This window comes from Pseudorca crassidens, chromosome 16 (genome assembly GCF_039906515.1).
Source record: "Pseudorca crassidens isolate mPseCra1 chromosome 16, mPseCra1.hap1, whole genome shotgun sequence".
In the NCBI taxonomy this organism is placed as follows: domain Eukaryota; kingdom Metazoa; phylum Chordata; class Mammalia; order Artiodactyla; family Delphinidae; genus Pseudorca; species Pseudorca crassidens.
Genome location: NC_090311.1, coordinates 37,120,668 through 37,146,982, shown reverse-complemented (window position 1 = coordinate 37,146,982; position 26,315 = coordinate 37,120,668). Strand labels below are relative to the sequence as shown.

Genomic DNA, 26,315 nt, shown 5'->3' with positions numbered 1-26,315 from the left:
CTTCTCCCCAGATAAAAAGTAGAGGCTTACCTTGTGTGGTAATGACCAAGGAAATAACTTTCTATTTAACACCTAGATGCTGCTTTGGGATCTTTGTGTAAATGTGTGAATACTTGAAACTCTCATCCTTTTCATCTTTTCCCCTTACAGCCAACATAATACACACCTTCCTGAGCTACATCTTAGAAGAAATAACGTGCTGGAGAGGAAATAACAGGGGCCTTGGGATCCCATGAGCTTATTGTGTGTCCCAGATCAGTCTCTGAATGTGAATATAGGAACGTTATATAATCTCCATGGCCCTGTTTTTGTACTTTGTGCCTTACAACTTTTGGAAACCGTAGTTTTGATGTTGCCAGCCTGTCCTTGGGACTTGCTAAACGAAAGCTGTCATTACCCTCCCCTTCCTCCTGATGACCCTCCCAAACCCACTCACTACCCCTGTAGCCCTGGGAGCAGCGGTATACTGAATACCCTACACACACAAAGCTTAGCACCAGAACATAAAGAAGTAGAGCCTGGTTCTTGCTCTGAAATAGGTTAGTGTTCTCTCTCTGAGGAAAAAGTCCTTCACAGATGCTCAGTTGCTTTTGAGAGTATGTTTGAGGAGCAGAAAATTGTAGGAACTTTTCACTTTCTGACCCCATATTGTCAAGGCACTGTGCGATAATAAAGGCTGACCCATTTCCACCTCTGCAGAGGAAGGAGTCATCCTTATGGAGTGCCTTGTGTGTTTTTCTAGAACATTATGTAGGAATAACTAAAATTTTAGTGGACATGTCAATGTAAAAATGAACACTAAGGCTTTTTCCTCTGGAAAATTTATTTACATCTAAGAAGTTCATATGCAAATGAAACACTACAGATTGATGAAGAGTTTAGGCTATTTCTCAGTTTATCTCTGAAATCAATTTTAAACTTAGGAAAGGCAGCACCATTCCCATAAAGGGAAAATAAATCTTATTTTTTTCCTTCAGATAAAAAGATAATCTAATTATAATCATGTTGCTCCCTGTCTCTCTTCCTCCTTTATTTGATACATTTATTGGTTATCATCTGTGTTGCAGGGAATATACTACATTCCAGAGGACAGAGATGAGTGTAAAATGATTCCTTTCCCTCATGGAGTTCATAAGGAGTCAAAAATACTTGTATACAGGGCTTCCCTGGTGGTGCAGTGGTTGAGAGTCCGCCTGCCAATGCAGGGGACACGGGTTCGTGCCCCGGTCTGGGAAGATCCCACATGCTGCGGAGCGGCTGGGCCCGTGAGCCATGGCCACTGAGCCTGCGCGTCCGGAGCCTGTGCTCCACAACGGGAGAGGCCACAACAGTGAGAGGCCCGCGTACCGTAAAACAAACAAACAAACAAACAAACTTGTATACAAATAATTATAATTCAGGGTAGACTGTATAGTAATAAAAAACGGACAAGTTACTTTTGTGCACACAGGAGGCTAGAAGTCTGCTTTAGAAAATGTCCTAATTTCCATAGATTTTTTTTTTCCAGTAACTTTATGATGTCATTGAAACATTTACCTGTGGTCAAATAACATATTTTTGGAACACAGGATTATTTGTTTACGTGGGGCTATGGCTGCTTTCACACCAGCGGAGCTGAGTAGCTGCCATGGAGACTATATGTCCCACTGAGGCTAAGAAACTTGCTATATGGCCTTTAACAGAAAAAATTTGGCTTTTTCACCTTTCAGAAGCACTGACTTTTTATTGAAGAATTGAATAATTATCCTGAATGTATATGTTCCATGTTTTTTCAGATGTGTATAGATGTTGTTTTTATTAATAAAATACAAATATATTAATATCACAGACTTTTTTTTAGTAATCATTATTATTTTCTCAGTCAGGGAATAATTAATGGTGTAGTTACTATTATGTCAAGCTCTGAGAGAGTCTTTATGTTAAAAAAGGGGTGGGGGGAATGGCCATATGCTTGAAAAGGTTTTTCCTGGAGTTATTGGTGGGGTTTTATTCACTTGGTAAAGATACAGGGAGGCCCTGAAAGCTACTTTTAAAACCAGATGTGTTTTGGAATAGAATTGAATCCTGATAGTAACTTCGAATCCAAGCCATCTCTTGGAGGCCCTTCAAGTATAACGACATGATCCCTACCCTGGTAGGAATCCATCTCTTGGTTTGCTTCCATGAGGATATAAGGCTCAATGATATTTTACCTAAAATGACCTAAAACATTTGCATACCCAGAAACTGCCACATAATTGTAGCTGAAACCTATAAGAGGTCTTAGTCCAAAAGAGTGTATGTTTACCCTGGAGATGTGTATCTTTTTGGTGTGTAGACCACACGTTTAAGCAAAAAGAATTATTTTTATCGTACCATTAACTTTTATGAAAAACTTTCCTTAGGTATCGATGTCAGGTATTTAGTACAGAAAATACATGTATAATTTCAGTCATGTTCATTTCTTCTTATAACCAGAGATTCAAATTCGACTTTGCAGAAAAAGTTAGCTGCCGTGCCGGACCACAGGGATGTTTCCCTCAGCCCGGAAGAGCGAGTCCGCGCCCTAAGCAAGCTGGGTTGTAATATCACCATCAATGAGGATATCACTCCGCGCCGCTACTTTAGATCCGGAGTAGAAATGGAGAGAATGGCGTCCGTGTATTTGGAAGAAGGAAATTTGGAAAATGCCTTTGTTCTTTATAATAAATTTATAACGTAAGTGTTTTATTTTGGAGGTCTTCAAAATGAGAAAATTGGGGAAAATATTTACATGGTATTTTGGTGAGACCGCTTAGATGCCGGCATGTTTTCATATTCAGACTGAATTTACAATCTCCCAAAGCATGAGATGTCCAGGTTTTTAAGTTACCAAGTAATGTACTCAAAGGCGGCCTTACACCATCTCTGAGGCTTAGGGATGAATGATCAGGGATGGGGCGAAGCTCAGGGATGTCAGACACCTTTAAACAGGCCAGCGCAGTAACCAGCATGCCCCTTCCCTCTCTTCACAAATAAAATTTCTTGTTTTGTGTCATTCTTCCTTCACAGGAATGCAAGCTTTATGAAAGCAGACATCATATTGTAGCTCCATCTACAATACCTGGAATGTGCCATTAACATTTTAAATATTTAATTTGATGGGTTGCGACTAGGGGATAAATTGATGATCCTAGGAAGGAACTGATTCCGGGACAGAGTGTAGTAGTTGGTTTCACATTGTAGTTAGTATTTTTTTTACGGCACTTCTTTAGCTGTGTAAGAATTGTATGTATAAAAGAGCTTCCAAAATATTGAGTGAAAGTGGCTCCATCAAAACAGCCATGTAAAAATATCACACTTCACCGGGTATCCCTGGTGGCGCAGTGGTTGAGAGTCTGCCTGCCGATGCAGGGGACTCAGGTTCGCGCCCCGGTCCGGGAAGATCCCATATGCCGCGGAGCGGCTGGGCCCGTGAGCCATGGCCGCTGAGCCTGCGCGTCCGGAGTCTGTGCTCCGCAACGGGAAAAGCCACAACAGTGAGAGGCCCGCGTACCGCAAAAAAAAAAAAAAAAAAAAATCACACTTCACATTGGATAGATATTTGTTAGTAAGATATCCTAGTTTGAACTAAAAGAAATGGGATTTGGGTTTTCTATACCAATTTGCCAGCTTACTGATTGGGAGGATCTCCTGTTACCAAAAATTATTTCATCTGAGCTGAACCCCTTATTTTTGTTTTAGCTGGAAATCACACATTGATTAATTGTATTAGTTTAGTTGGGGACTTAACCTGAGAACATTCGAGAAGCTGAAAAGATCAACTGTTTTAAATACTGCATCCATGATTCTACCATGGGCGAAATTAAAGGCAGTTAATATGGTGTGCAAAGTGGGCTCTGCACTTTATTCAAGTTAATTAACTTCTTGGAAATTTAGAGAATGGTTGGCAACATTCATCCTACCTGGGAAAAATCAAGTTTCTATAAAGTTAAACAATAACCATGAAATTGAACGTTATAAACTGTCATTGATAGCACACATTTTCCATTTTAGTTTCTGAACTATAAGTTACTAATTGATAATATTTTTTTCACCTTCTGGGTTTTGCACACACACACGTAAGTGTGGTAAAGGGCCACTACACTCTCTGAGTTACTGAGTAATCAGAATATTTGAATTCTCTCCTGTCATTAACGATATAACCATAGGTAATTCAGTTTTCCTCTGTGAGTTCAGTTCCTCATCTACATAAATGAAAGACTTATGGGTGAAAATCTCTGAGGTCTCTTCAACTCTAAATGTCTATGACTTTATGCTACTTACAAAAGCCCTAGGCAACTGACACACCTTATGTAATTTCTTTAGGCTTTAATTTTCTTATTTGAGAGATAAGAGTTATAATACCATTCCTCTGTATTCTATAGATGAGATGATGAGTGTATGTGTGATTTGTAAACAACAGAACATCAGTAGTTATAACATATTAGTTGATCAAAAACAGTATTTGCTCTAAGAGCTTTTCATTCATTTAACAAATATTTATTGAACATTCATTATGAGAGGGGCACCATTCTACAGGCTAAGAATACATCAATAAGGAAAAAACAAAAACAGAATTTCCTGCCCTCGTGGAAGTAGTATCTTCACTTTACCTGGAAGCAATGTATCTGGTTTGCTGTACTGATTTCCCTTCATTTTTATTGTCCCTTGTTCCTCAAAAGGTGATGAAAAATAATTAACTCTTAATTAGCACCTCCTAATCCATTAAGGATTCTGGCTGACATTTCTCTGAGTTATGAATTTTCATTTAAGAGTTTTTAACATAGACACCATGGCACTACTGATTCATCAGTGGCCCTTTGAGTCTTTCAATGGTGAGAAGAGGTTACATCCATCTTTCCAACTCTTACATTTTCACGTGATCCTCAGTGTTGCCAGCACTACACATAAGTAAAATGATGCTCAAGTGGGATATAGTGCCAAAGACCCGAGAAAAACCAAAGTGATGTGGTCTCTTCAGGGAGCATCCCAACTTTACTCTCTTAACCTCAGTGCTTACAGTTAACTACCCTGTAATGCCAAAATCATACTTGGGCCAGCCTTTGATGGAAAGGCAAATGGAAAGAATATAGGTTAAATAATGTTATTAACCGTGTCCTTTTTGAAAAGGAGGCTCATTCTCAAATTAGAAGCCATCATTGAGCTTTTTCTGTCATTTAATGCTAAGGACGTGTTTTCTTTTTCTGCAGTTTGTTTGTAGAAAAGCTTCCTAACCATCGAGATTACCAGCAATGTGCAGTACCCGAAAAGCAGGATATTATGAAGGTATTGTGGGATAGACTCTCCCCCAGGGGTTCAAATGCTCCACAAGTATCCATTATTGATTCATCCCCTTCCTCTCCTCGTCTGTCTCATCCTCTCAAGAGTTTAAGCACAAAAGATTCATTCCATTAGCTATGATGTTTCGATCTCTTCCTAGACCTTTAATCATCATTACTGTGGGATGTCTACTTGAAATGAGAAAAAAAAAGAAAAAGAAAAAGATCAAGAATGTACTTAATCATATTAAGACGTGAAGAAGGAATTATTTTATGATTCCTCCCAGAGATTGAGAGAATGGTTGTCTATTTCCCCATACTTATTTGAGACGTCATTTTGGCTGGTTTTGATTATTCCATACAATTCTGAACCCAAAACCTATTTGAATATCAGTGTTGATTATTAAGGCAGCCACAAAGTTCTAGTCATTTTCTTCTTACAGTACTAGCCTATGAGACAACAAAGTGTTTAGTGAGTGGCCTGAAATATTCCAAAGGAAAAAGAAGGTTGTTGAAATGTATTTATTTACCATCAACATTTGCTGCATATATAGTTCCAAATATCATTAGCTAAGAATATATCCTTTTAGATAACATTTTTAAATGTTTTCCATTTGTCTTAAGTAGTTTGGATTGATTTTATATGATGGAAGGTAAAACAATGTATACAAAGTCAATCACAGTATGAAATTTTAAATGACTCTCAAAAACTGTTTTACCACATAACAGAATAAAAGCTTTCTTACCAGCTATGTCAGGCCTGGGGGTGCCTGTAAGCAGAACACAAATTTTTGTCAAATGGTCATCTACATTTTAAAATTTCTGTACACTATCTGAAGGGTCATTCATTACCAGGCCTTTGAGTAGCATTTCCCCTCAATTCTCTTGTTCACGTAAACTCAGAAAATTCTGTATGGAAACCAAGGTCTTAGGCTGCCAAGGTGAATCTTTTACTCTAATTTAGGGTTATTCTTATTTTTACTTGTAGGGAAAGAATTCTCCAAAAGCATATACATTTTCTGTTTGTGCTTGAATAAATGGATGGATGGATAGATGGATGGATGGGTGGATGGATGACAAAAGATTGGCTAGAGTTAGGAGTTTTAGTCCTAATGAGGCCATTAGCTAGTTGTATGACATTGGACAAGCCTTTCAATCCCTCTAGGCCTTTGTTTCCTCATCTCTACAAAGGCGGGGCTGGTGGGTGCTTGGACTGTATCAGATTTTCCTAAATTATGATCACTGGGAAATTGTTTGAGATTCAGATCCCAAACCCTTCTCTAAACATGTTGTCTCAGTAGGTCTTGGGTTAGGCCTGGGAATCTATATTTTTATAAAAAGTGCCTTAGCTCCTTTTTACAGTCTGTTAAGACTAGGGATCCCTACTTACGGTGTTCTCTGAGGTCCCTTCTAACTATGATGCCATAAAATTTACCTACCATGGAATGTGCGGTTACAAACCCACTACCTAAAAATGAGGTACCTACTAAACAAAATGCTTATCTAACCAGTGAAGTCGATAAAGGTCTTACAAAGGGGATAATTTTTTCTCTTCTCTACTGAAAAGTTATATTTTGGAGCCCTAGAAAAGATTGATTTTTCCGCGATCATCTTTGGTTACTTGTGTCTTGATTTCTAATGCACATACCAGCTGTTTTTCTTTCTCAGCTGATGATCTGAAAGCTGACTATACTGAAAATCCCACTAATCAATATGTATATATATATTTTTTAAAAGAAACTGAAGGAGATTGCATTCCCAAGGACAGATGAATTGAAAAAGGACCTTTTAAAGAAATATAACGTAGAATACCAAGAATATTTGCAAAGCGAAGTAAGTTCAGTTGATACATTTATTGCATGACTGTTTTCTGTGCAAATATTTTTTGAATTTCATTTTAATGAGTTTTTCAAATGTCGTATGCATTCAAATTAAAAATTAAAAATACAGTGACGTAAAACCCATAAAAAATTCATGTTGATATCCTGGTTAAGCACTTGCACCAAGGATGTGGTATTTTTATTTCCTGTCAACATCTAATAAAGTGAAGCATTAGGAAATAGACTTCTTACAGTGATTTAAGCAGAGCTTTTTGACCAACTCTTGCCAATGTAATCTTGAGCCAGATGGCTGCGTTTTAGCAATGAAAGGAGACAGTAAGAGCGGTAGGGAGAACAGTATATAGTTTCTGATGTGTCTAATTACGTATGCCTTGGAAATGTGAATTTGATTCTTAAATATTGTAATCAGTATAACATCAGATGGAATAATGGCTAACCATATGAGTGAAATGTAATCATATCACCAAGGGGTGATGGCTCCTGGATTCTTATTAAATAGAGAGTGAAAATGAAAATGATGTCTGAGACTGAAGGGCATTGAAAGAAGCAGCTGACCAGTCAGTCTGTAAGATACTCCAGTTCAACACTTGAACTCTTAATGTTTACAGCATAATGATAAAGGTTGTTTTGCTTTTTTGTTTGGCTATGTGTTTATGTGCTTTGGAAGTTGTCACTTTTACTGACTCTCAGTTCAGTCCAATCTTGTTACCTCGGAGTGTGGTCACAGGCCTTCTCTGCTTCCTTTGGTATAGCTAGAAGGCAGGTTTGAGTGAGCTGTTTGCACTGAGTGACAGAAGGAATGTTAGTGGAGATGAGAAGATTTCCTCCAGTGTGGTTACTCATGATTTGATTTGAACTATGAAAGATAAAAGTGATTTTGGCGGCTTGGACAGAACAGCAGGAAGGGATTTAATTTAACAGCCCAGTTAAGCTCCCTTCCCTACTCAGCAATGTGCAGGCTGGTCCTCTCAGGAGTGCTCTGGGAGGAGCGGCCTCAGCAGTTGTTAACCTGGTCTGCCTTTGGTAACACCAGTTACTTCCTAGTCCACAGTAGGATCCCAAGTATATGACATGTAGAAATCTTTGGGGGATGGAATGGCAGGCTTTATGCCTTGGACAGATGAACAGACACACTGAAAAGCCTTTGCTACAGGCAACACTCACATCACTGGGGAGCCTGTTGAAATGCAGATTCTCAGGCCCCACCCCAGACCCGCTGAAGGCCAGTCTGCTCTATAACAAGACCCAGAGTGCATATCAAACTGTAAGCTGTTTTGATGTAAGCTTACACTGCTGTAAGCTCTGTCCCCCACCTCACCCCTGCCTTATAGTAGCTCCCAAAGTCTAGTTTTCATCAGAATTATTTGGGAAGCTTGTTAAAGATTTATTCTTTGACCTAATAATGCCTGGATATTTTTGTTAAGACTGGGGAGCTTGGGAATCTTCATTTTTAACACAACTCCTAGTAGTTTGTTTTGATAGAGTTGATTGGACCACATTCTGAGAACCATTTGTTAGTGATTCCCCCTTCTCCATAAAGGTCCAGCAGTATGAGTTATAGAGTCAAATGCAAAAGCTTCTAGGGTGGCACTGTCCCACAGAACTTTGTGTGATGATGGAAATGCTCTATTTGGCACTCTCTGATACGGGAGGCACTAGCCCGTGGTACTTTACGTGTGGCTAGTGAGAACTGAGGAGTTGAATTTCTAATTTCATTTCATTTGAATTAAACTTAGGTAGTCACATGTAGCTAGTGGCTACTATATTGGACAGTGCAGTCCAGGGTGATATAACTATTTCTGAGGTATGGTCTGATCAGTCAGGCTGTGCAGACAATCCTGACTTTGATTACTAATATTTAAAAGCACCGGAGGGTGGAGGGAACTTGATTGTCCTGGCCCGTCTCTGGTAAAATATGAGTGGATTTAGAACTGCTCCTGTAATCAGATTAAGGGGCTTTTGCCACGATGTTACATATTTTCCTGGCAGTCTCAGGAGTGTCCCTGTGGGCATATCGCAGTATCTAGCTGTGTCTCTCCGTCTCCTAGAAGATTGAAACTGTCTAATCCCAGTTTGATGCTTTTGCCTTGGAAACTAACCTTTTCTTCTGGCAACCACATTTTTTTAGAACAAATATAAAGCTGAAATTCTCAAAAAACTGGAGCATCAGAGATTGATAGAGGCAGAAAGGAAGCGGATCGCTCAGATGCGCCAGCAGCAGCTAGAATCGGAGCAGTTCTTGTTTTTCGAAGATCAGCTCAAGAAGCAAGAATTAGCCCGGAGTCAGATGCGAAGCCAGGAAACTCCAGCACAGTCAGAGCAGATTGATGGGAGTGCTTTGTCCTGCTTTTCCACACACCAGAACAATTCCTTGCTGAATGTATTTGCAGATCAGCCTAATAAAAGTGATGCAACCAATTACGCTGGCCACTCGCCTCCCGTAAACAGGGCCTTAAAGCCAGCTGCAACTCTAAGTGCTGTTCAGAGTAAGTGAGGAAATGCACCCCACAAGACGTGGAATCTCCTCTAATGGAACCATATTTCTGTGACATCTGGGAGGGGTCCCCTCATTTTATTGTTAGTTGTGGTAGTTCCCCTACATGATGTGGTGTGAATGACAATATCACCTGACTTTTGCTATATGTAACCTCAGAATTCCGGAAACGTGATTTACCCCCTGGTAGAACAGAGGCTCCATGATAAACAGCACTGTATTTGATCGTGGTACAGAGATCTTAAGAGAGAAAAATTCCAAGCATTTTTTTTTCCTTTCACGTATTTTGTCCAAGAAGCACTGAATCCTAAAGGTAAACACACTGGAGAGGAAAGGAGGTGCTGGAAAACTTGTTTGTTCAGAACCTTGTTCAGTCATTAAATTTAAATATTTAGCGTTTCCCTGGCCCAGGAGGATCTGTACACATGGGTGTTAACCTCCAAAGGGGTTATGTGTTTCTGCCAAAAGTTAGTGCTGCCTGGACCGCTACATCAGTGCTGGCAGCTTTCCAACACCAAACGGGAAAATTTCCCAGCAGACACTGTTAAGTGGAATTTATATTTCCATTTATTTTGAAAGAGTTATGATAAGCAACCATTTTATAAATTACTCTACTGCCAATTGTCTCAAAAAACATGGTGCTCTTACCTAATGATCACCAACTTTCATAAGATGTAAGTAACACATGGCAAACCCACAAAAAGATTAATCCTACCACTTATAGAATATGAGATGTAGTCTATGCAGCCTGTGCACCTTGTGCCAAAAGAAAACACGCACATACATGTAAATAGTTGATACAAGGCACAAAGATGTAAACGTGCTTGCACCTTCCCACTTGTATATGAATAATTTATACGCAAGGGGTAATTTTACCTTCCTTCTAGTCGATGTTCACTTTTACAAGTTTTAAAATGAAATACAGAAAGTGGAGCACCTGATTATTTCATTTTTGAAATTTATATTTACCTGCAGTCACTTGCTAAAAACAGTTTTGAAGGATGGGATGTAAGGTTTCTTCTTTTTGTCTTCTCTCCCTTTTCTGTTTCTTAGATTTAGTGGTTGAAGGACTGAGATACGTCGTTTTATCAAGAGATCTTTGCCACAGATTTCTGCTCCTGGCAGAATCTAATACAGTGAGAGGAATAGAAACCTGTGGAATACTCTGTGGGAAACTGGTATGGTGTTTGTTTCATATCTTCCCTGCACAGGATACTTTCAGTAGAGCTGGCTTTCTTGTGATAAACTGAGCAGAACAAGAGCATCCTAAGTTTCATAAACATTATGAAATTTACTTAATATAGATTAATTTCATAAAACTACTGTCATTATTAATGGAATTATCCTTCTAGAAAATGGATTGTAAAATTTTAGAGATACTATGAAAGTTTATTGTAAAGAACTAACTAATCAAACCATAAGTTAAATCTTTGTTTAGAAAAAGGGTGGCTTTCAGATTTCCAGAATCATCTAGTTTCCTGAATCAAATTTCCATTGCTTTTGTCTGTGGTAGGTATAATCTCGCCACCCTTTTTCAGATACATGCGAATAAAGCTAGGGTTTTGTTGTTTTCTTTAAGGCAGTAGTTTCAACAAACTGCAATCTTATAGCACAGGTCATATTTAAGTATGGAAGATTTTATCAGAAATAAGTGATGAAAGACAATATCAAACTAGAAGGAGATAAAAGAGAGAAGATACATTTAATTTCCTACTTCAAGAAAGAGGAACAATGTTTCTTTGGAAGTGCCTTTGTACCCTCTGTGGGGTATCAGTTTATGTTTCTAAGTCCAGACACATTTTCATCCCTAAACATTTACTTGGAAACTGTTATTTAACTGAATAGGATGTTTCATTCAACACACATTCTCCTACTGTATTCCAGTGTTGCATCATCACGTTTCCCCCAGGGCAGAAGAAACACAGGAGACAAGCAAAGGAGAATGACCTGCCGTCTCCTCCCCACAGCCACCTTCTTTGCCCTGCAGGGGGCAGTATGCTATGGACGCTTCTTCCCCAACACCACATTTTGTACTTAGTTTGATTCACTCATTCATTGATTCATTCTTCATTCATTCCTTCATCAGACAGGCATTCAGTCACCTACGACAGCCTCAGTCTTTGCCGTGTGATGCTTATAAAGAACCAGAGAGATGATTAATTATAAATGGAGCTGGGTGCTCTCAGTGGAAGTGCAGGGTATCATGGGAAGGTGTAACTGGGAAACCCTGCCTGGGACGGTCAAGAAGGGGTTCCTTGAAAGCCAATGTTTATACTACATACGTTTAGAATACATAAAGTTAGCCATGAAAGGAGGAGCTGGGATGGAGAGAAGTGTTGTAATCAAGGCCAAAGGAATAGGGCCCAGTTTGCAGAAGTGCCCTAAGACTAGAGACAAGATGGCGCTGGGCAAGGATGGACAGCTCCTCAGCACACAAACTTCTTTTTTCTGAGGATCCTATCACTACCTTACAACCCTCTTCCTTTCAACTCTTATCTTTTACCTAAGAGGGGCAATTTGTCTTTCCTTTCTCTTTATCTAATTGCCAATCCAAAACATTACCTTAATTATGGAAAATCCCAGTGAATTCCACGCCCCCCAACCCCCCCCCCCCCCCGTAGTAGAAGAAAGTCGTAAATCTTCACGCAAAATTAAATAACAATTAATAAACTAAAAACAAGACCATCAACCTTCACAAACCTTAGAAGTGTCCTTCAATAAAACCACAAGATTATTTACTTAGCATCTCCCCGCCAAATAAACCTGCTACTGTTTTGTTCTGATTTTTTCCACTGCAGATGTAATATAACATACCATTATTTACTAGCTAAACTTCCAGGGACCAGCCCAGGATGCTAATTCCTATTTATGGTACATTTTATATTGTGAAAATGGGTTTCAGGCTCCAAACAACTGACTCTCAAATTTTGGGCGATGATCCGTGTTCAGGTGTGGGGCTTTGCTTTTGAATTGTGATGGGTCGGGGTGAGAGGATGATGATGTAAGTGGTGGGCACTTTCTAGTCTTGTTAAAACATTATACTTCCTACTCAGGCCTTTTTTTTCTGTCAGATGCTTATTATTCTCTTTGCTATTTGCTTTTCAGACGCATAATGAATTTACTATTACCCACTTAATCGTGCCAAAACAGTCTGCAGGACCAGACTATTGTGACGTGGAGAATGTAGAAGAATTATTTGGTGTTCAGGATCAGCACAATCTCCTCACTCTGGGATGGATCCATGTATGTTTCACATTTGGGGTTTCAGTTTATTTATTTATTTTTTGGCGGGCTGTTCTCCTTCTGGAGGAAGTTTAGCTTAAGAAATAGTTTCTTATTTTTAAAATTTTCAAGTGGAATAAATGTCATCGTTTTAAAGCATTTTCTTCAATGTTAGGCCGTGTCTACATCTGTCAAATCCAGATTTGGAGAGGGCTATAGTATGCTCTTTCCTACCATCCCAAGTTGGAAGAGAGATAAACATTTGGAAATCAGCTGACTTGTTTTGATGATTTTATGTAGTCTAATGGAGACCTAGGCAGATTTTTAACTCATATGATTAGACAATTATTAACATTCTCTTTCCCATGGCTGTGGGTCTAAAGTAAATTATTTTAAGAAAATTTCTGAAAAGGTCTCTTTTAAAAAGGTGTTTGTACGTATCAAATAGGGACCTTACCCTCCACTTCACCTCCCTGCTGGCCAAGGATGTATGCGTCGCTGTATAAACAGCCACGGAGTAGGGCCAAAAACATTGGGTTCCAACATCCACCAGGCCACCATAGGAGCAGGAAAGGGCTTACAAATCAAAAGACATGAGTTTAAATATCAGCTCTGCTAGGAATTCACTATAGGAATGTTGGCAAGTTATTTAAGCATCAGCTTCATCATCATAAAATGGGGACCATAATAATGGACTTCATGTGATGGTGAGATAATGTCAGTGAACTTCTTAGCACATTTTTTCTAGGAACTCAGAATATTGTAGCTGATGATATTTGGTGATGATAGTGTACTTTTCCTATCCATGGTTTCATCTATCTGGGGACATTTTTCCATTCAGTCTCACGCATCTGGGCCTGGGGTAGGAACAAGTTATCTCACGGCATGAGATGCTAGTCAGGTTTCCAGGGCACATCCTAGGGACCTCCAAGGGCCTCTGAAGAGTGAGAAGGAGCCATTTTTTATTTTACTTGCTTTATAGAGAAGTATCGAGGAGGGGCGGGACACACATCCTCACCCACACCTCAACACACACACACACACACACACACACACACACACACACAATCACCAAGCTTTTGGTGTTTTGTAGTTCAGGAGGGCAGAGGAGACTAGTCCTAGCTCCACCTGCAAATTACTGTGTGCCTGTACAGTCCTTCGATCAGGACTCTTAGCGTCCTGTTTCCAGGTTCCCTCATTGATCCAGTAGAGCTAATGAATGCCTTCTCTCCCTCACTGATTTGTGTGAGCTGTAAGCAACATACTAGATGTGAAAGCCCTTTGAAAACTATAACTCACCTCTCAATACAAGAAATTATTTATAATGAAGACTTTGCAAAAATTTTCTGTATGTCTGTTTGTTTTCCTTACCAGTATGCGCCTTACCGTTTGCTTAGAAATTGGGTCATTTTAAAGGCATTATTTAGTTTGATGTAACAAGAATGCATGTTAAAGGAAAACAAATTGTAGCAAAGCAATTGTAACATAAACTGAGAAAGAATGACAGTTAAACTACGCTTATGTTGAAAAGTCAGTGTTAGTTTATCTCATAAAACATTTCCCAGATCAGAAACAAAAGATTTTCCTTTATGACATGTACATATAATATATGCAACAATGAAATCATTTAAATAATGAATTTAGCATAATTTTAGAATCCTAAGACTTTGCTTCTTTTAAATTTTACCATGTCAGATTGTTGTGGTTCAATGAAATCAGTAACATGTTGTATTTCTAAACTTCAGTGGTTGTAATGACTTTTTGTGATGGTCTTTATTGGCATAACGATAGCAACAAATTCCAGAGCTAACATTTTTTGGATATAAATTGGTCATCGGAAAGAAAGGTTGAATCAGAATCAGACGGATCTGGATTTCAATTTAGACGTCTCAGCTTAACTAGTTCTGTGCCCTTAAGCATGTTATTTACTCTTCTGCTTAGCTCAGTTTCCTCATCTGGTAAAATGGGGATAATAACAGCACTCATCTCATCTTGTAAAATTAATTCATGGAAAAGTGATTAGTTCAGTGCCTGGCATGTTATTCAATTGTGATAAATGGCATCAGCTGCTGATGTTGTCATCATCGTCATTACCATCATCATCATCATTTTTATCTCCATAGAATGAGGGCATGGGATTGGAGCACCATTCTCCCATGAGAGAGCTGTCCTTATTGGAGCTGGAGTGATTCCTCTTGGCAGAAATGAAGGACTCAGAATATCTTAAGGTGCAACACAAAGACACAAAACAGAAACGATGAAAAAACAAACAAACAACAGAATGTCTTAACAGTGTGCATTCAGTCTGGAAATAAGTTGAAGGGAAAGTGATTTGTCTGACAATCTGCTTGCTGCCTCCATAGCAATAGAGCTTCTTTGAACACTTCTTACTTTTTCATCAAGGCATAGAAAGCTCTATGTATGAATAGAAGGTTTTTTTTTTTTTTTTTTTTTTGAATAGAAGGTTTTCAGTGAATCAGGTAACAGGCAGTCAGACCCTCCCACTCATGCCCTCACTAAAGGTTTGGGCTTTAAAAGTTAATTTCTATTCTTCAGTTGATCTAGGTCTATGCAGACCAATAGTTATTTTTTCCCTGCCGGACATTTATCTTTCTATAAATAGGTATCAATGGATTTTACCTTCATTTTACTAAATAAAGTAGAAAGGGGTTTTGAAATCTTGCATTTCTTCAACAGATCATAGTTATGTGTAAAGGCATGAAGCGGTTTCTATGCGCCTATGCCCTCTAGTTAATAATGACAGCATTAGACAGTCTCTTCAATAAGACGTGCTGGCAAAAGTGTAGAACAGCTACATGTAGAAGAATGAAATTAGAACACTCTGTAACACCATACACAAAAATAAACTCAATATGGATTAAAGACCTAAATGTAAGATGGGATACTATAAAACTCTTAGAGGAAAACATAGGCAGAACCCTCTCTGACATAAATTACAGCAAGATCTTTTTCGATCCACCACTTAGAGTAATGAAAAAAAAAAGATAATAAATAAATAAATAATAAACAAATGGGACCTTATTAAACTTAAAAGCTTTTGCACAACAAAGGAAACCATAAACAAAAGGAAAGACAACCCACAGAATGGGAGAAAATATTTGCAAATGAAGCAACTGACAAGGGATTAATCTCTAAAATATACAAACAGCTCATGTAGCTCAATATCAAGAAAACAAACAACCTAATCAAAAAATGGGCAGAAGATCTAAATAGACATTTCTCCAATGAAGAAGATCTAAATAGACATTTCTCCAATGAAGACATTTAACATCGCTAAATTAGAGAAATGCAAGTCAAAACTACAATGCAGTATCACCTCACACCAGTCAGAATGGGCATCATCAGAAAGTCTACAAACAGTAAATGCTAGAGAGGGTGTGGAGACAGGGAGCCCTCCTGCACTGTTGGTGGGAATGTAAATTGGTACAACTGCTATGGAGAACAGTATGGAGGTTCCTTAAAAAACTAAAAATAGAATTACCATATGACCCAGCACTCCCACTACTGGGCATATATCTGGAGAAAACCATAATTCAAAAAGATACATGCACCCCAATGTTCATTGCAGCACTATTTACAATAGCCAGGACATGGAAGCAACCTAAATGTCCATCGACAGAGGAATAGATAAAGAAGATGTGGTTCATATATACAATGGAATATTACTCAGCCACGAAAAAGAATGAAATAATGCCATTTACAGCAACATGGATGGACCTAGACATTATCATACTAAGTGAAGTAAGCCAGACAGAGAAAGACAAATATCATATGATCTCACATACATGGAATCTAAAAGAAAATGATACAAATGAACTTATATACAAAATAGAAATAGACCCACAGACATAGAAAACAAACTTATGGTTACCAAAGGGGAAAGGGGGAGAGGGATAAACTTGGAGTTTGGGATTAACATATACATACTACTATATATAAAATAATCAACAAGGACCTACTGTATAGCACAGGGAACTCTCCTCAATATTCTGTAATGACCTATATAGGAAAAGAATTTGAAAAAGAATGGATATCTGTATATGTATAACCAAATCACTTTGTTGTATATCTGAAACTAACACAACATTGTAAATCAACTATATTTCAATATAAAATAAAAATTAAATTTAAAAAATGACAACATTACAATAAAAACAGCAATAACAACAGCAATCATAAAAGCTAATGATTTTGATTCCTATCTCTGTGCTAGGCACTGTTTTAAGAATTTTACATGGATTGTCTCATTTAAGTTTCATAACAATCCCATGAAGAAAATGATTATTATCCTTATTTTACAATTGCTGAAATAGGCATGAGGAGGTTATGGAATCTTTGCAGTGTCATACAACTAGGGAGTGATGGAGCCAGGACCCAGCATGACAGGGATGTTGGATACATGATTTAAGTGGTTGCATCCCTTTTTCAAGGGTGGTTGGGGTTTACTGTGAATTACAAATCATGTGGGTGCATGTGTTTGTCTCTCCTAAACACAGGTCTGTATATAGCCCCAAACCTGGAAGACAGCTCTTTTAATTTATAGTCTCCCCTTCCCTCCCGTCATGCGAGATGAGTCCCAAACATCTTCAACACCTTGGAGAGCTCTGTTCCCTCATCTGTAGGGAATGGGGATCCATGAAGGGATATCAGCATAGTGTGGAATATTCAGCGAAACTTTGCCTTTTATGTCCACGGTGTTGTATATAAGTGTCTCTGGGTTTCCAGTCACAGTTGTGCTCCTTGCAAGCAAGTTCCTTAAAGGAGTCTCAGGATCCTTGCACATAAAACTGAGACACTAAATATCTCCCAGATGAGTTGTGATGATTAAATGAAGATCTATGTAAAGGCTTTGGCAAATTTTCAGTTTTATGTTATCCTAATAAGCAGAAAGTACATAAACGCTCCCGAGAGCCTCTTCTCAAAGTTGTAGTTATTCTATAGATGCATAAAGGGAAGGATTATGTCAGCAAGACATTTTCAGAATCCTCATTTGATTAATGATGGTAAAAAAGAAAAAGCAAATAACTAGAGTTTTTTCTTGGCATGGGCTCTGACTTTGGCCAGCACTCAGCTATTGACTGTCCAATAGGATTGTCCAATAAGAGTGTCCTCTTTTCTTTTTATAGACACATCCAACCCAAACTGCATTCTTATCCAGTGTTGACCTCCACACTCACTGTTCTTATCAGCTCATGTTGCCAGAGGCCATTGCCATTGTCTGTTCACCGAAGCATAAAGAGTAAGTGTGACTATTGAGAGGGTTCAAGTAAGGCTTTGTCTGGGTCTGCTAGGTTCAAGTGTGTCCACACACCAGGTTGTAGCACTTGGATAAGTAGGCAAACCATGCCCTTGGGAAAAAGAGACTGGTGCCTGCTGGCTTCCGTAACTTGTAGGTCTGCCATCTTTTGCTTTTAAAGGTCCTTTCCGTGGTAGAATTACTGGTTTTCCTTCTTTACATGACCTTGAAGTGGATAAAGCAGATGTTATTCCAGTTTGCCGTCTGAGATCTTAGTTCTATTGTATGATTTCTGCTGTGAGAAAATTTCGAGCCTTGGAGACTTCCCTAGCGGTCCAGTGGTTAGGACTCTGCGCTTCCACTGCAGGGGGCACAGGTTCCATCCCTGGTCCAGGAACTGAGATCCCACATGCTGAATCGTTCGGCCCAAAAAAAAGAGAGAGAAGAAAATTCCCAGCCTTAGCTTGATTATCTCCAAAACTTTCCTAAATGTGGAGGACAGTGACTATCATAGCACGATTATGAACAGAGGAATCAGACATACTGATACTGGGATCCCGGTTTGATACCTGACCACTGTGACCCTCAGTTTCTTCATCCCTGATACTTATCCATCACAGATTGATGTGAAGGTGAAACAAGATGATAGTCTACATAAAGGGCTTAGCATAGTGCCTGGCACTACAGCCAGCACTCAGTAAATATTTGCTGCAGCTATAAATACTATTTATTTCTCAGAAATATTGCAGGTTCAGTTCCAGATCACCACAATAAAGCAACTGACACAATAAAGTCAGTCACATGAATGTTTTGGTTCCCCAGTGCATATAAAAGTTATGTTTACATTGCAGACTATTAAGTGTGCAGTAGCATTATGTCTAAAAAAACAATGTACATACCTTAATTTAAAAATACTTTATTGCTCAGAAATGCGAATTATCATCTGAGTCTTCAGCGAGTCATAGATCACTGATCACACTTTACCATAACAAATATAATAATGGAAAAGTTTGAAATATTGTGAGAATTACCAAAATGTGACAAAGAGATGTGAAGTGAGCAAATACTGGAAAATGGCTCCAGTAGACTTGCTCAATGCAGACTTGCCACAAACCTTCAATTTGTAAAAATGCAGTATCTTCGAAGTGCAATAAAGTGAAGTACAATAAAATGAGATATGCATGTATTAGAGAAATTAGAAATATCCATCACCTGTAATTTCCTCCTATGGGGTCTCAGCTTTTCTCCCAAGGTCTCACACAGCAGTTCAGGCACTTGGCAGTAGCATTGGTCTCTTCAGTCTTCCTCTAGGCCGTCAGCACAACACTAGTTTAAAAAAATCACTGTAGAATTTTTAGTGTGTCGTTTCTTTCTCCATTCCATTTGAAGAATATGTATGCTTGTGCCCTTCAAATGAAAGCATCTGGAAAGCCCAAATGATCCTTAATTTTTGTACCTTTTTTTCACTCTGAAACTTAGCACCGGCATCTTCAGGCTCACCAGTGCTGGCATGCTTGAGGTTTCCGCTTGTAAAAAGAAGGGCTTTCATCCACACACCAAGGACCCCAGGCTATTCAGTGTGAGTAGACAACGTTGGTTATTTTTTGCACATCGTGTTTATTTTTCACCCCCTCCTTTTTTTTTTGATTGAAATATAGTTGATGTAATATGTTACTTTCAGGTATACAATATAGTGACATTTTCATACCTTATGAAATGATCACCATGGTAAGTCTAGTAACCATCTGTCCCCATACTAAGTTATTAAAATATTATTGACCATATTCCTTACGCTATATATTACACCCCTGTGGCTTAAAAAGATGTGAGATATATACATACACACAATGAAATATTAACCATAAAAAAATGAAATCTTGCCATTTGCAACAACGTGGATGAATCTAGAGGGTATTATGTTAAGTGAAATAAGTCAGACAGAGAAAGACAAATACCATGTGATTTCACTTATATGTAGAATCTAAAAAACAAAACAAAACAGAGTCATAAATAGAGCAAATGCGTGGTTGCCAGAGGGAAGGGGGTTTGCAGGTGAAATAGGTGAAGGAGATTAAGAGGTAGAGACTTCCAGCTATAAAACACATAAGCCTCTTTTTTTTTTTTTAAGGAGAGAAATAGTAGCAATATAATATAGGATAAAACACTTTATTGCTTACTTTGGAATTTTCTTATCTCATAAAATTAAGCAATCTTTGTATTTTCTTCTGATTTCTTGTCATTACTATTTTACTTACAAAAGAATGACAGTATTTCTGTAGCAGAGTTGATTATACATAAAGTTTCCTTTCCATTTACATATCTGTGTGATACTTAAACAATTAACAGTTTTCTCCAGGGTCCCAGCAAGCAAACGATTATTAAAGAAAATGATATTAAATGTGTCCTGAATTATTTCTGCTTGATATGGCCAAATTAGTTTTTCATAACAGTTCAATGAAAACTGTAATCCTATTTTTTTGATTAGCTTTGTATAGCCCCAAAGTAACATTATTTGAGTCCTTTTCTGTTTGCTTGGCTGTTCCCTGGCTGTGACGTCAGAGAAAGTATTTTGAACTTAGAATTTATTTAAAATGAAAATTACTTGCACCTTTTGTAAACATTTTCTTCTTGTTGAAAATGAATACATACGATTGTATTTGTTCTGAGTGGAAATATTTTTAAAATTAGAAACATTTTAAATTAGGAAATCCATACTCCCTCCCTAAAGAGAATCATGTTAAACATCATGAGGTAAAGCCAATTTTTTCTTTCCTAGATATGCAAACATGTGTTGGTAAAAGACATAAAAATAATCGTACTGGATCTGAGGTGATATGTTCCGAAGATTAGCACCGTCCACGCCAGACACTTACCCATGGACCTGTGGTTGCTGGATTTTCTTAAGATGTTTCCAGAAATGACTGACATTTTATATTTATACATTTTAGATCAGAAAGTTTGATATTTATTACTTTTGCACATTTTGAAGCTTTCTTTTTGGGTTGCTTTGTCTCAAGAGAGGTTACAATGGAGTTAAATCAATACCTATTAATGTGCCCAAATACTATGACCAGATAATAAATTGTGCCGCAAACAACAATATGTCTGGAATTTTTTAACTTTTTTTTTTGACGTATAGTGGGTGTACAATATTATATAAGTTCTAAGTGTACAACGTAGTGATTCACAATTTTTAAAAGTTATACTGTTGTATTTTTAGAGGTCTCTGCATGTGTTTTCAGAGCTTTAGATGTTTTGCTGTATTATTTTTATTCCTGTAAAATGTAGTTCCACAGAACTCAGAAATTCTGAGTACCAGGGGGTTTCCAAGACAGGCCATATGTTTCTGAGACTTTTCCCTGCGGTGGTCAAAGAGGATGTGAGAAGAAACACGGCTGCAGACAGCTGAGCCCATCGTGTGTTTTCAGTGTCAGCGAATCCTGGCTCAGAGTCTGTAGTCAATCTTAGTGTAGAGACCAGAGCCCTGAGCTTCTACTCAGGGATCAGGTGTCAGAGGACCTGAGATAGCCGATGATTCATTAACTTGATTTAGAGGACTAAAAGCAGAGACACTTGAGAGAGGAATAAAAAAAGGCTCAGATGGAAATGTAAAGGCTATTTCTGTGAAAGTCAATAGGGATGACAGGGAGAAAAAATGAGGTATAGGAAATACTGATAATTCTCAACCAAAAAGAATAAATAAAATCATTTGGAAAGAACGTTCATAATTAAAGTATCTATATAAACCGAGGCACAGGGAATAGGAAGAAAAATATATTTAAACTGAATAGGGTATCATGAATACCAAGTTATAATATGACCAAGGCTTGGAATGGAATTTGTGACTGGTACCCAGATAAGAAAGGCATTTACCTGGATCAAAAGATAATAGATTAATAGAAGGAATGGGGGACTGACGGAGTATGTTGGCAAGTTGAATTGGTAGGAAAACATTATGAAGAAAATGTAGCCCCAATAAAAGGAGAGAATGGAAGTCAATCTCATCCGATCTAACCTTCTCTCTTCCCAATGTTTTTTGTGCCAACCTCAGCTTTCCCAGACTTTGCTGTCCTCCTGGCATTATATCTGAGTTGCCTAAATGATCTTGTTTGCATGTACTGGCATCCACTTTTTAGTTCAAGGATTTCTGTATTCCTAGGAGGAATATTCCCTGCACTCTGTGCTTGGACGAGATAACATTCCGCCCCCACTTGTCTCTTCCCTAATACAGGTATCACGTCACCTAGCTTCTACTCTAGTTCTCATTCATAAAGAGCCTACTGTGGGCAGCTCAGTGACTCGTTTCTGCCTATGACAACTTGTAGGCTTGGAGAGTTCAGGTCCCAGACTCCAGAAGCAAGAGCTTTGCTTGCCCAATGCACGGGGACTTGAGTCTATAGTCTCCCACAGCTAAGGGCATATTAGCTCTGCGAGCCTGGCTCCACGGACAGCCCACTTTCCCCCGAGTGATGCTGTCCTCGACGTCTTAGCATTTAAGGACAGCATGATATTCTGACATACTTGATCACAGGAAAAGATTATGTAATTTATTCAAGTAACAATGACTGTTGGGACTAGGGAGAGTTGAGAAATGAATGATATCCTGAGAGTGGAAACCAAAGATACAGTAGTAGACCAAGAGGGTGTCCAATGAGAGGTATCTGATGAAAAAACGATGCATTGAATGGTACCTAGAGATAGAAAGGACTCAATTGAAAGCCAAGAACATTTGGCTTCTTAGATTTCTGGAGAGAATAGAAAGAGCTACTCTGAGCATTCAGAGCCAATTATATCACTTCTGAACAGCGAATTAGAAGGGAATTCATTTTTCATTAAAAAGATATATCATATTCCCTAAGGGAGTGGGGCATTCTTGGCATTTTTATTCCCTTGCAAGGGGACACAGAATCTCAGGCCTGAGACAAAGTTTGAAAAGCTGCTCTTGAAGGGCGTATGGTTTTCTTATTGCCAGGTGCAAACCCAACTAACCAGACTTCCCAGGAGGACCTTGTCACAGAGCTGAAGGACTCCTGGAGGCTGCAAACGTATGACTCGCCCTGCGTGGAAGAATGAGTTCTTGATGTTCTGTGTCTGAAAGAGGAACCATCAGAGATGTGGCCACGCCGCGGAGGGCTGGGCTGGCCGGGAGCAGAGCCCACGTGAGTCACCGTGGAGGCCCGTATGAGTGTGTGTGTGTGTGAGTGTGTGTGTGTGTGTGTGTGTGTGTGTGTGTGGTGTGAGTGTGAGTGTGTGTGTGTGTGTGTGTGTGTGTGTGCATGAGTGGGTGGGTGTGTGACCATAGACGTTCCCTGGAAGAGCTTCCTCTGGAAGATCTCATTCCCAGCAGGCAGTGCAGCTCCCTCTTGAATATGAATCCATTCCAGAGCCCCATTTGTCACTTCCTTACCTTCGAAGGCAAAGCTAGTTAATTTCTTTTCAGATTTGTGCTTCTGTAGAAAATGAACCAATTACGCCTGAGCTTCCTTTGTATTTTTTTTTAAATTTTTATTGGACTATAGCTGATTACGATGTTGTGTTAGTTTCTGCTGTACAGCAAAGTGTATCAGTTTTATATATATATATATATATATATATATATATATATGGCCCCACTCTTTTTTAGATTCTTTTCCCATATAGGTCATTACAGAGTATTGAGAATTTCTTTTGGTTTTGAATGCTGGTCTGTTTGTACTCAGTGCCTGACACCTGGTATGTACTTGTTATGGGCTGAGTTGTGTCCCCCCCGCAGAATTCACGTGTTGAAGTCCCAACCCCCAGTACCTCAGAATGTGAATGTATTTGGAGAAAGAACCTTTAGAGAAGTAATTGAATTAAAATTTGGCCACTAGAGGGGGCCCTAATCCAATGTGACTGGTGTCCTTACAAGAAGAAGCGATCAGGACACAGACACAGAGGGAAGACCCTGTGATGACACAGGGAGAATATGGCCGTCTACGGGGAGAGAGGCCTTAGAAGAAACCAAATCTGCCAGCACCTTGATCTCTTACTTCCAGCCTCCAGAACTGTGAGAAAATAAATTTCTGTTGTTTAAGCCAACCAGTCTGTGGTATTTTGTTATGGCCACCCTAGCAAACTAATATAATACTCAGAAAATATTTACTGAATTTGTTTTCTTTTTTTCTCAGAGATGGAATGGAAATGACTTTCTTTGTTGTCATGCAGAAATCATTCTCTTCTCCATAGACCTTGGAGCAAAGCAGGATGTCTGTGGATTATTCTCAGCTACTGAAGTTATTCTTGGTTTCTTTTTAGTAGAATTTTACTTGTGGAAAAAGTGGCATTATATTTGAGATACAGTATCAGTTAAGGCCACATCCTAGAATTGGTTCAGTATTTTTCCCCCCAATTCATCCCCTGCTGCACCCACTTCGGTCGTGCTGGAAACTGCCTTATTATAATGGTTTGGACTTATATCGAAATTTCTGTTGCAAAGCCAGCTACAGTTGTCCCAGATGTGGAAAGCAGACGTTTCTCTTCCAGCATGTATTGCAGAATTTTCTAGCAGGCGAATGTCTTCTGTGAAAAGGATGCTTGAGAAATGTCATGTATTTGGCAGAGATAAAGGAAGAAAGGTAAACTTTCAGCTCCTTATTCTTAGAAGACATTAGCTTGTTATTTATTGTGAAGACACCAATATGCAAAGAACTCTTCTGTTTTTTTAAGAAACTTGTTTCCTTTTCTAGCATCTTGGCTTTTCACGAGGCAAGAATATATTTTTCTTGGGGGCAGCTGACAAAAATATTAGTTTAGTTAGTCTGGGGAGATGCAGAGGATGAGGGAGAGAAAACAGGAAAATGGAGAAGGACCCTGGGGGAGAGAGGGTAGAATTAGAATACTGTAGACCGCAGACCGGCTTTACTTAATTTGTTTGAAGTCAATGTCTTGGGCATTATCTAGACCAAAAGACATTCTAAAACCAAATAGAGACAAATAGTTTAGTTTAGTTTTGTCTTGTTTTACCTCTGTCAAGGAGGATTAACTATTCATCTGCATCGAGTTAACCAGCATTGACTGTGAAAAACTAAAATTGTGTACTCAAATTAGTCACTATCTGGGTGTGTCCCAGATGTGTCAATGTAATGAGTGGTGAATCTGTATTCTTGAGTCCCAAGAGGATGTTTAAAATTCCTCTCTTCAATTTTTCAAGAAAAAGCATTTATAGGTTGTTCAAAAATAAGCTGCATTTTGTGTCCTCCTAATATAAAGGCTGATGAACAAGAAAAACAAACAACCAGAAGGACTTTACTCTATTCTTGACTTTGGGCAAGGTTTCATTACCTACAGAAAGGAGGTGTGTGAATTAACCGATGTAGCAGGTTTTTTTCAGCAATAAAGCTTTGTACTTACTGACATTTTTTCCAGGGCAATACATAATCTTAATTTTTTTATTAAAAAGTAATTTATTGGGGTGAAATTCACATAACATAAAATTAACCATTTTAAAGTGAACAATTCAGTGACATTTAGTACATTCACAGTGTTGTACAACCATCACCTCTATCTTTTTTTTTTGCGGTACGCAGGCCTCACTGCTGTGGCCTCTCCCGTTGCGGAGCACAGGCTCCGGACGCGCAGGCTCAGCGGCCATGGCTCACGGGCGCAACCGCTCCGCGGCATGTGGGATCTTCCCGGACCGGGGCACGAACCCTGTCCCCTGCATCGGCAGGCGGACTCTCAACCACTGCGCCACCAGGGAAGCCCCATCACCTCTTTCTTGTTCCAAAACATTTCCATCTCTCCAAAGTAAAACCTCTTACCCATTAAGCCATTTATCCCCATTCCCCTCCCCCACCCCCTGGCTATCATCAATCTGCATTCTGTTTCTATGGGTTTTTCTATCTAGAGATTTCATATAATTGAAATCATAAAATATGTGAACTTTTGAGTCTGGCTTCTTTCACTTAACGTAACCTTTTACAGGTCTATCCACATTTTAACATATATATCAGTGCATTCCTTTTCATCCATTGTATGTGTATACAACAATTTGTTTATCCATTCATTCATCAATGGACATTTGGGTGGTTTCCACCTTTTGGCTATTGTGAGTAGCACTGCTATAAGCATGCATGTACTTATTTGTTTGTACAAGTGCAAACGTGTACTTGTTTCAGTGTATGTTTTCAATTCTGCTGGGTATATATTTAGCGGTAGAATTGCAGGGTCACACGGTAGTTCTACGCTTACCTTTTCCACAA

General features: G+C 38.8%; 1 protein-coding gene across 11 annotated transcripts in view; it reads left to right on the top strand.

The window, feature by feature from the left end:
- The window catches only part of STAMBPL1 (STAM binding protein like 1), a 48,292-nt gene extending 22,426 nt beyond the window's left edge, over nucleotides 1-25,866 (top strand). For 6 of the 11 annotated variants that reach the window (XM_067710088.1, XM_067710087.1, XM_067710089.1 and 3 more), the window contains 9 exons: nucleotides 2,480-2,697; nucleotides 5,211-5,286; nucleotides 7,017-7,112; nucleotides 9,249-9,606; nucleotides 10,668-10,792; nucleotides 12,720-12,857; nucleotides 17,984-18,096; nucleotides 19,573-19,672; nucleotides 20,870-21,195. In XM_067710088.1, coding sequence (XP_067566189.1) covers nucleotides 2,480-2,697; nucleotides 5,211-5,286; nucleotides 7,017-7,112; nucleotides 9,249-9,606; nucleotides 10,668-10,792; nucleotides 12,720-12,857; nucleotides 17,984-18,096; nucleotides 19,573-19,672; nucleotides 20,870-20,926 — 1,281 coding nt within the window. In that variant the 3' untranslated portion in view covers nucleotides 20,927-21,195. Of the gene's footprint in view, nucleotides 1-2,457; nucleotides 2,698-5,210; nucleotides 5,287-7,016; nucleotides 7,113-9,248; nucleotides 9,607-10,667; nucleotides 10,793-12,719; nucleotides 12,858-14,959; nucleotides 15,269-17,983; nucleotides 18,097-19,572; nucleotides 19,673-20,869; nucleotides 21,196-23,065 lie in introns of those variants that run through there. The other 5 variants (XR_010935865.1, XR_010935866.1, XM_067710090.1 and 2 more) reach the window with 5 other exon arrangements.
- The last annotated feature ends 449 nt before the right edge of the window (nucleotides 25,867-26,315 follow it).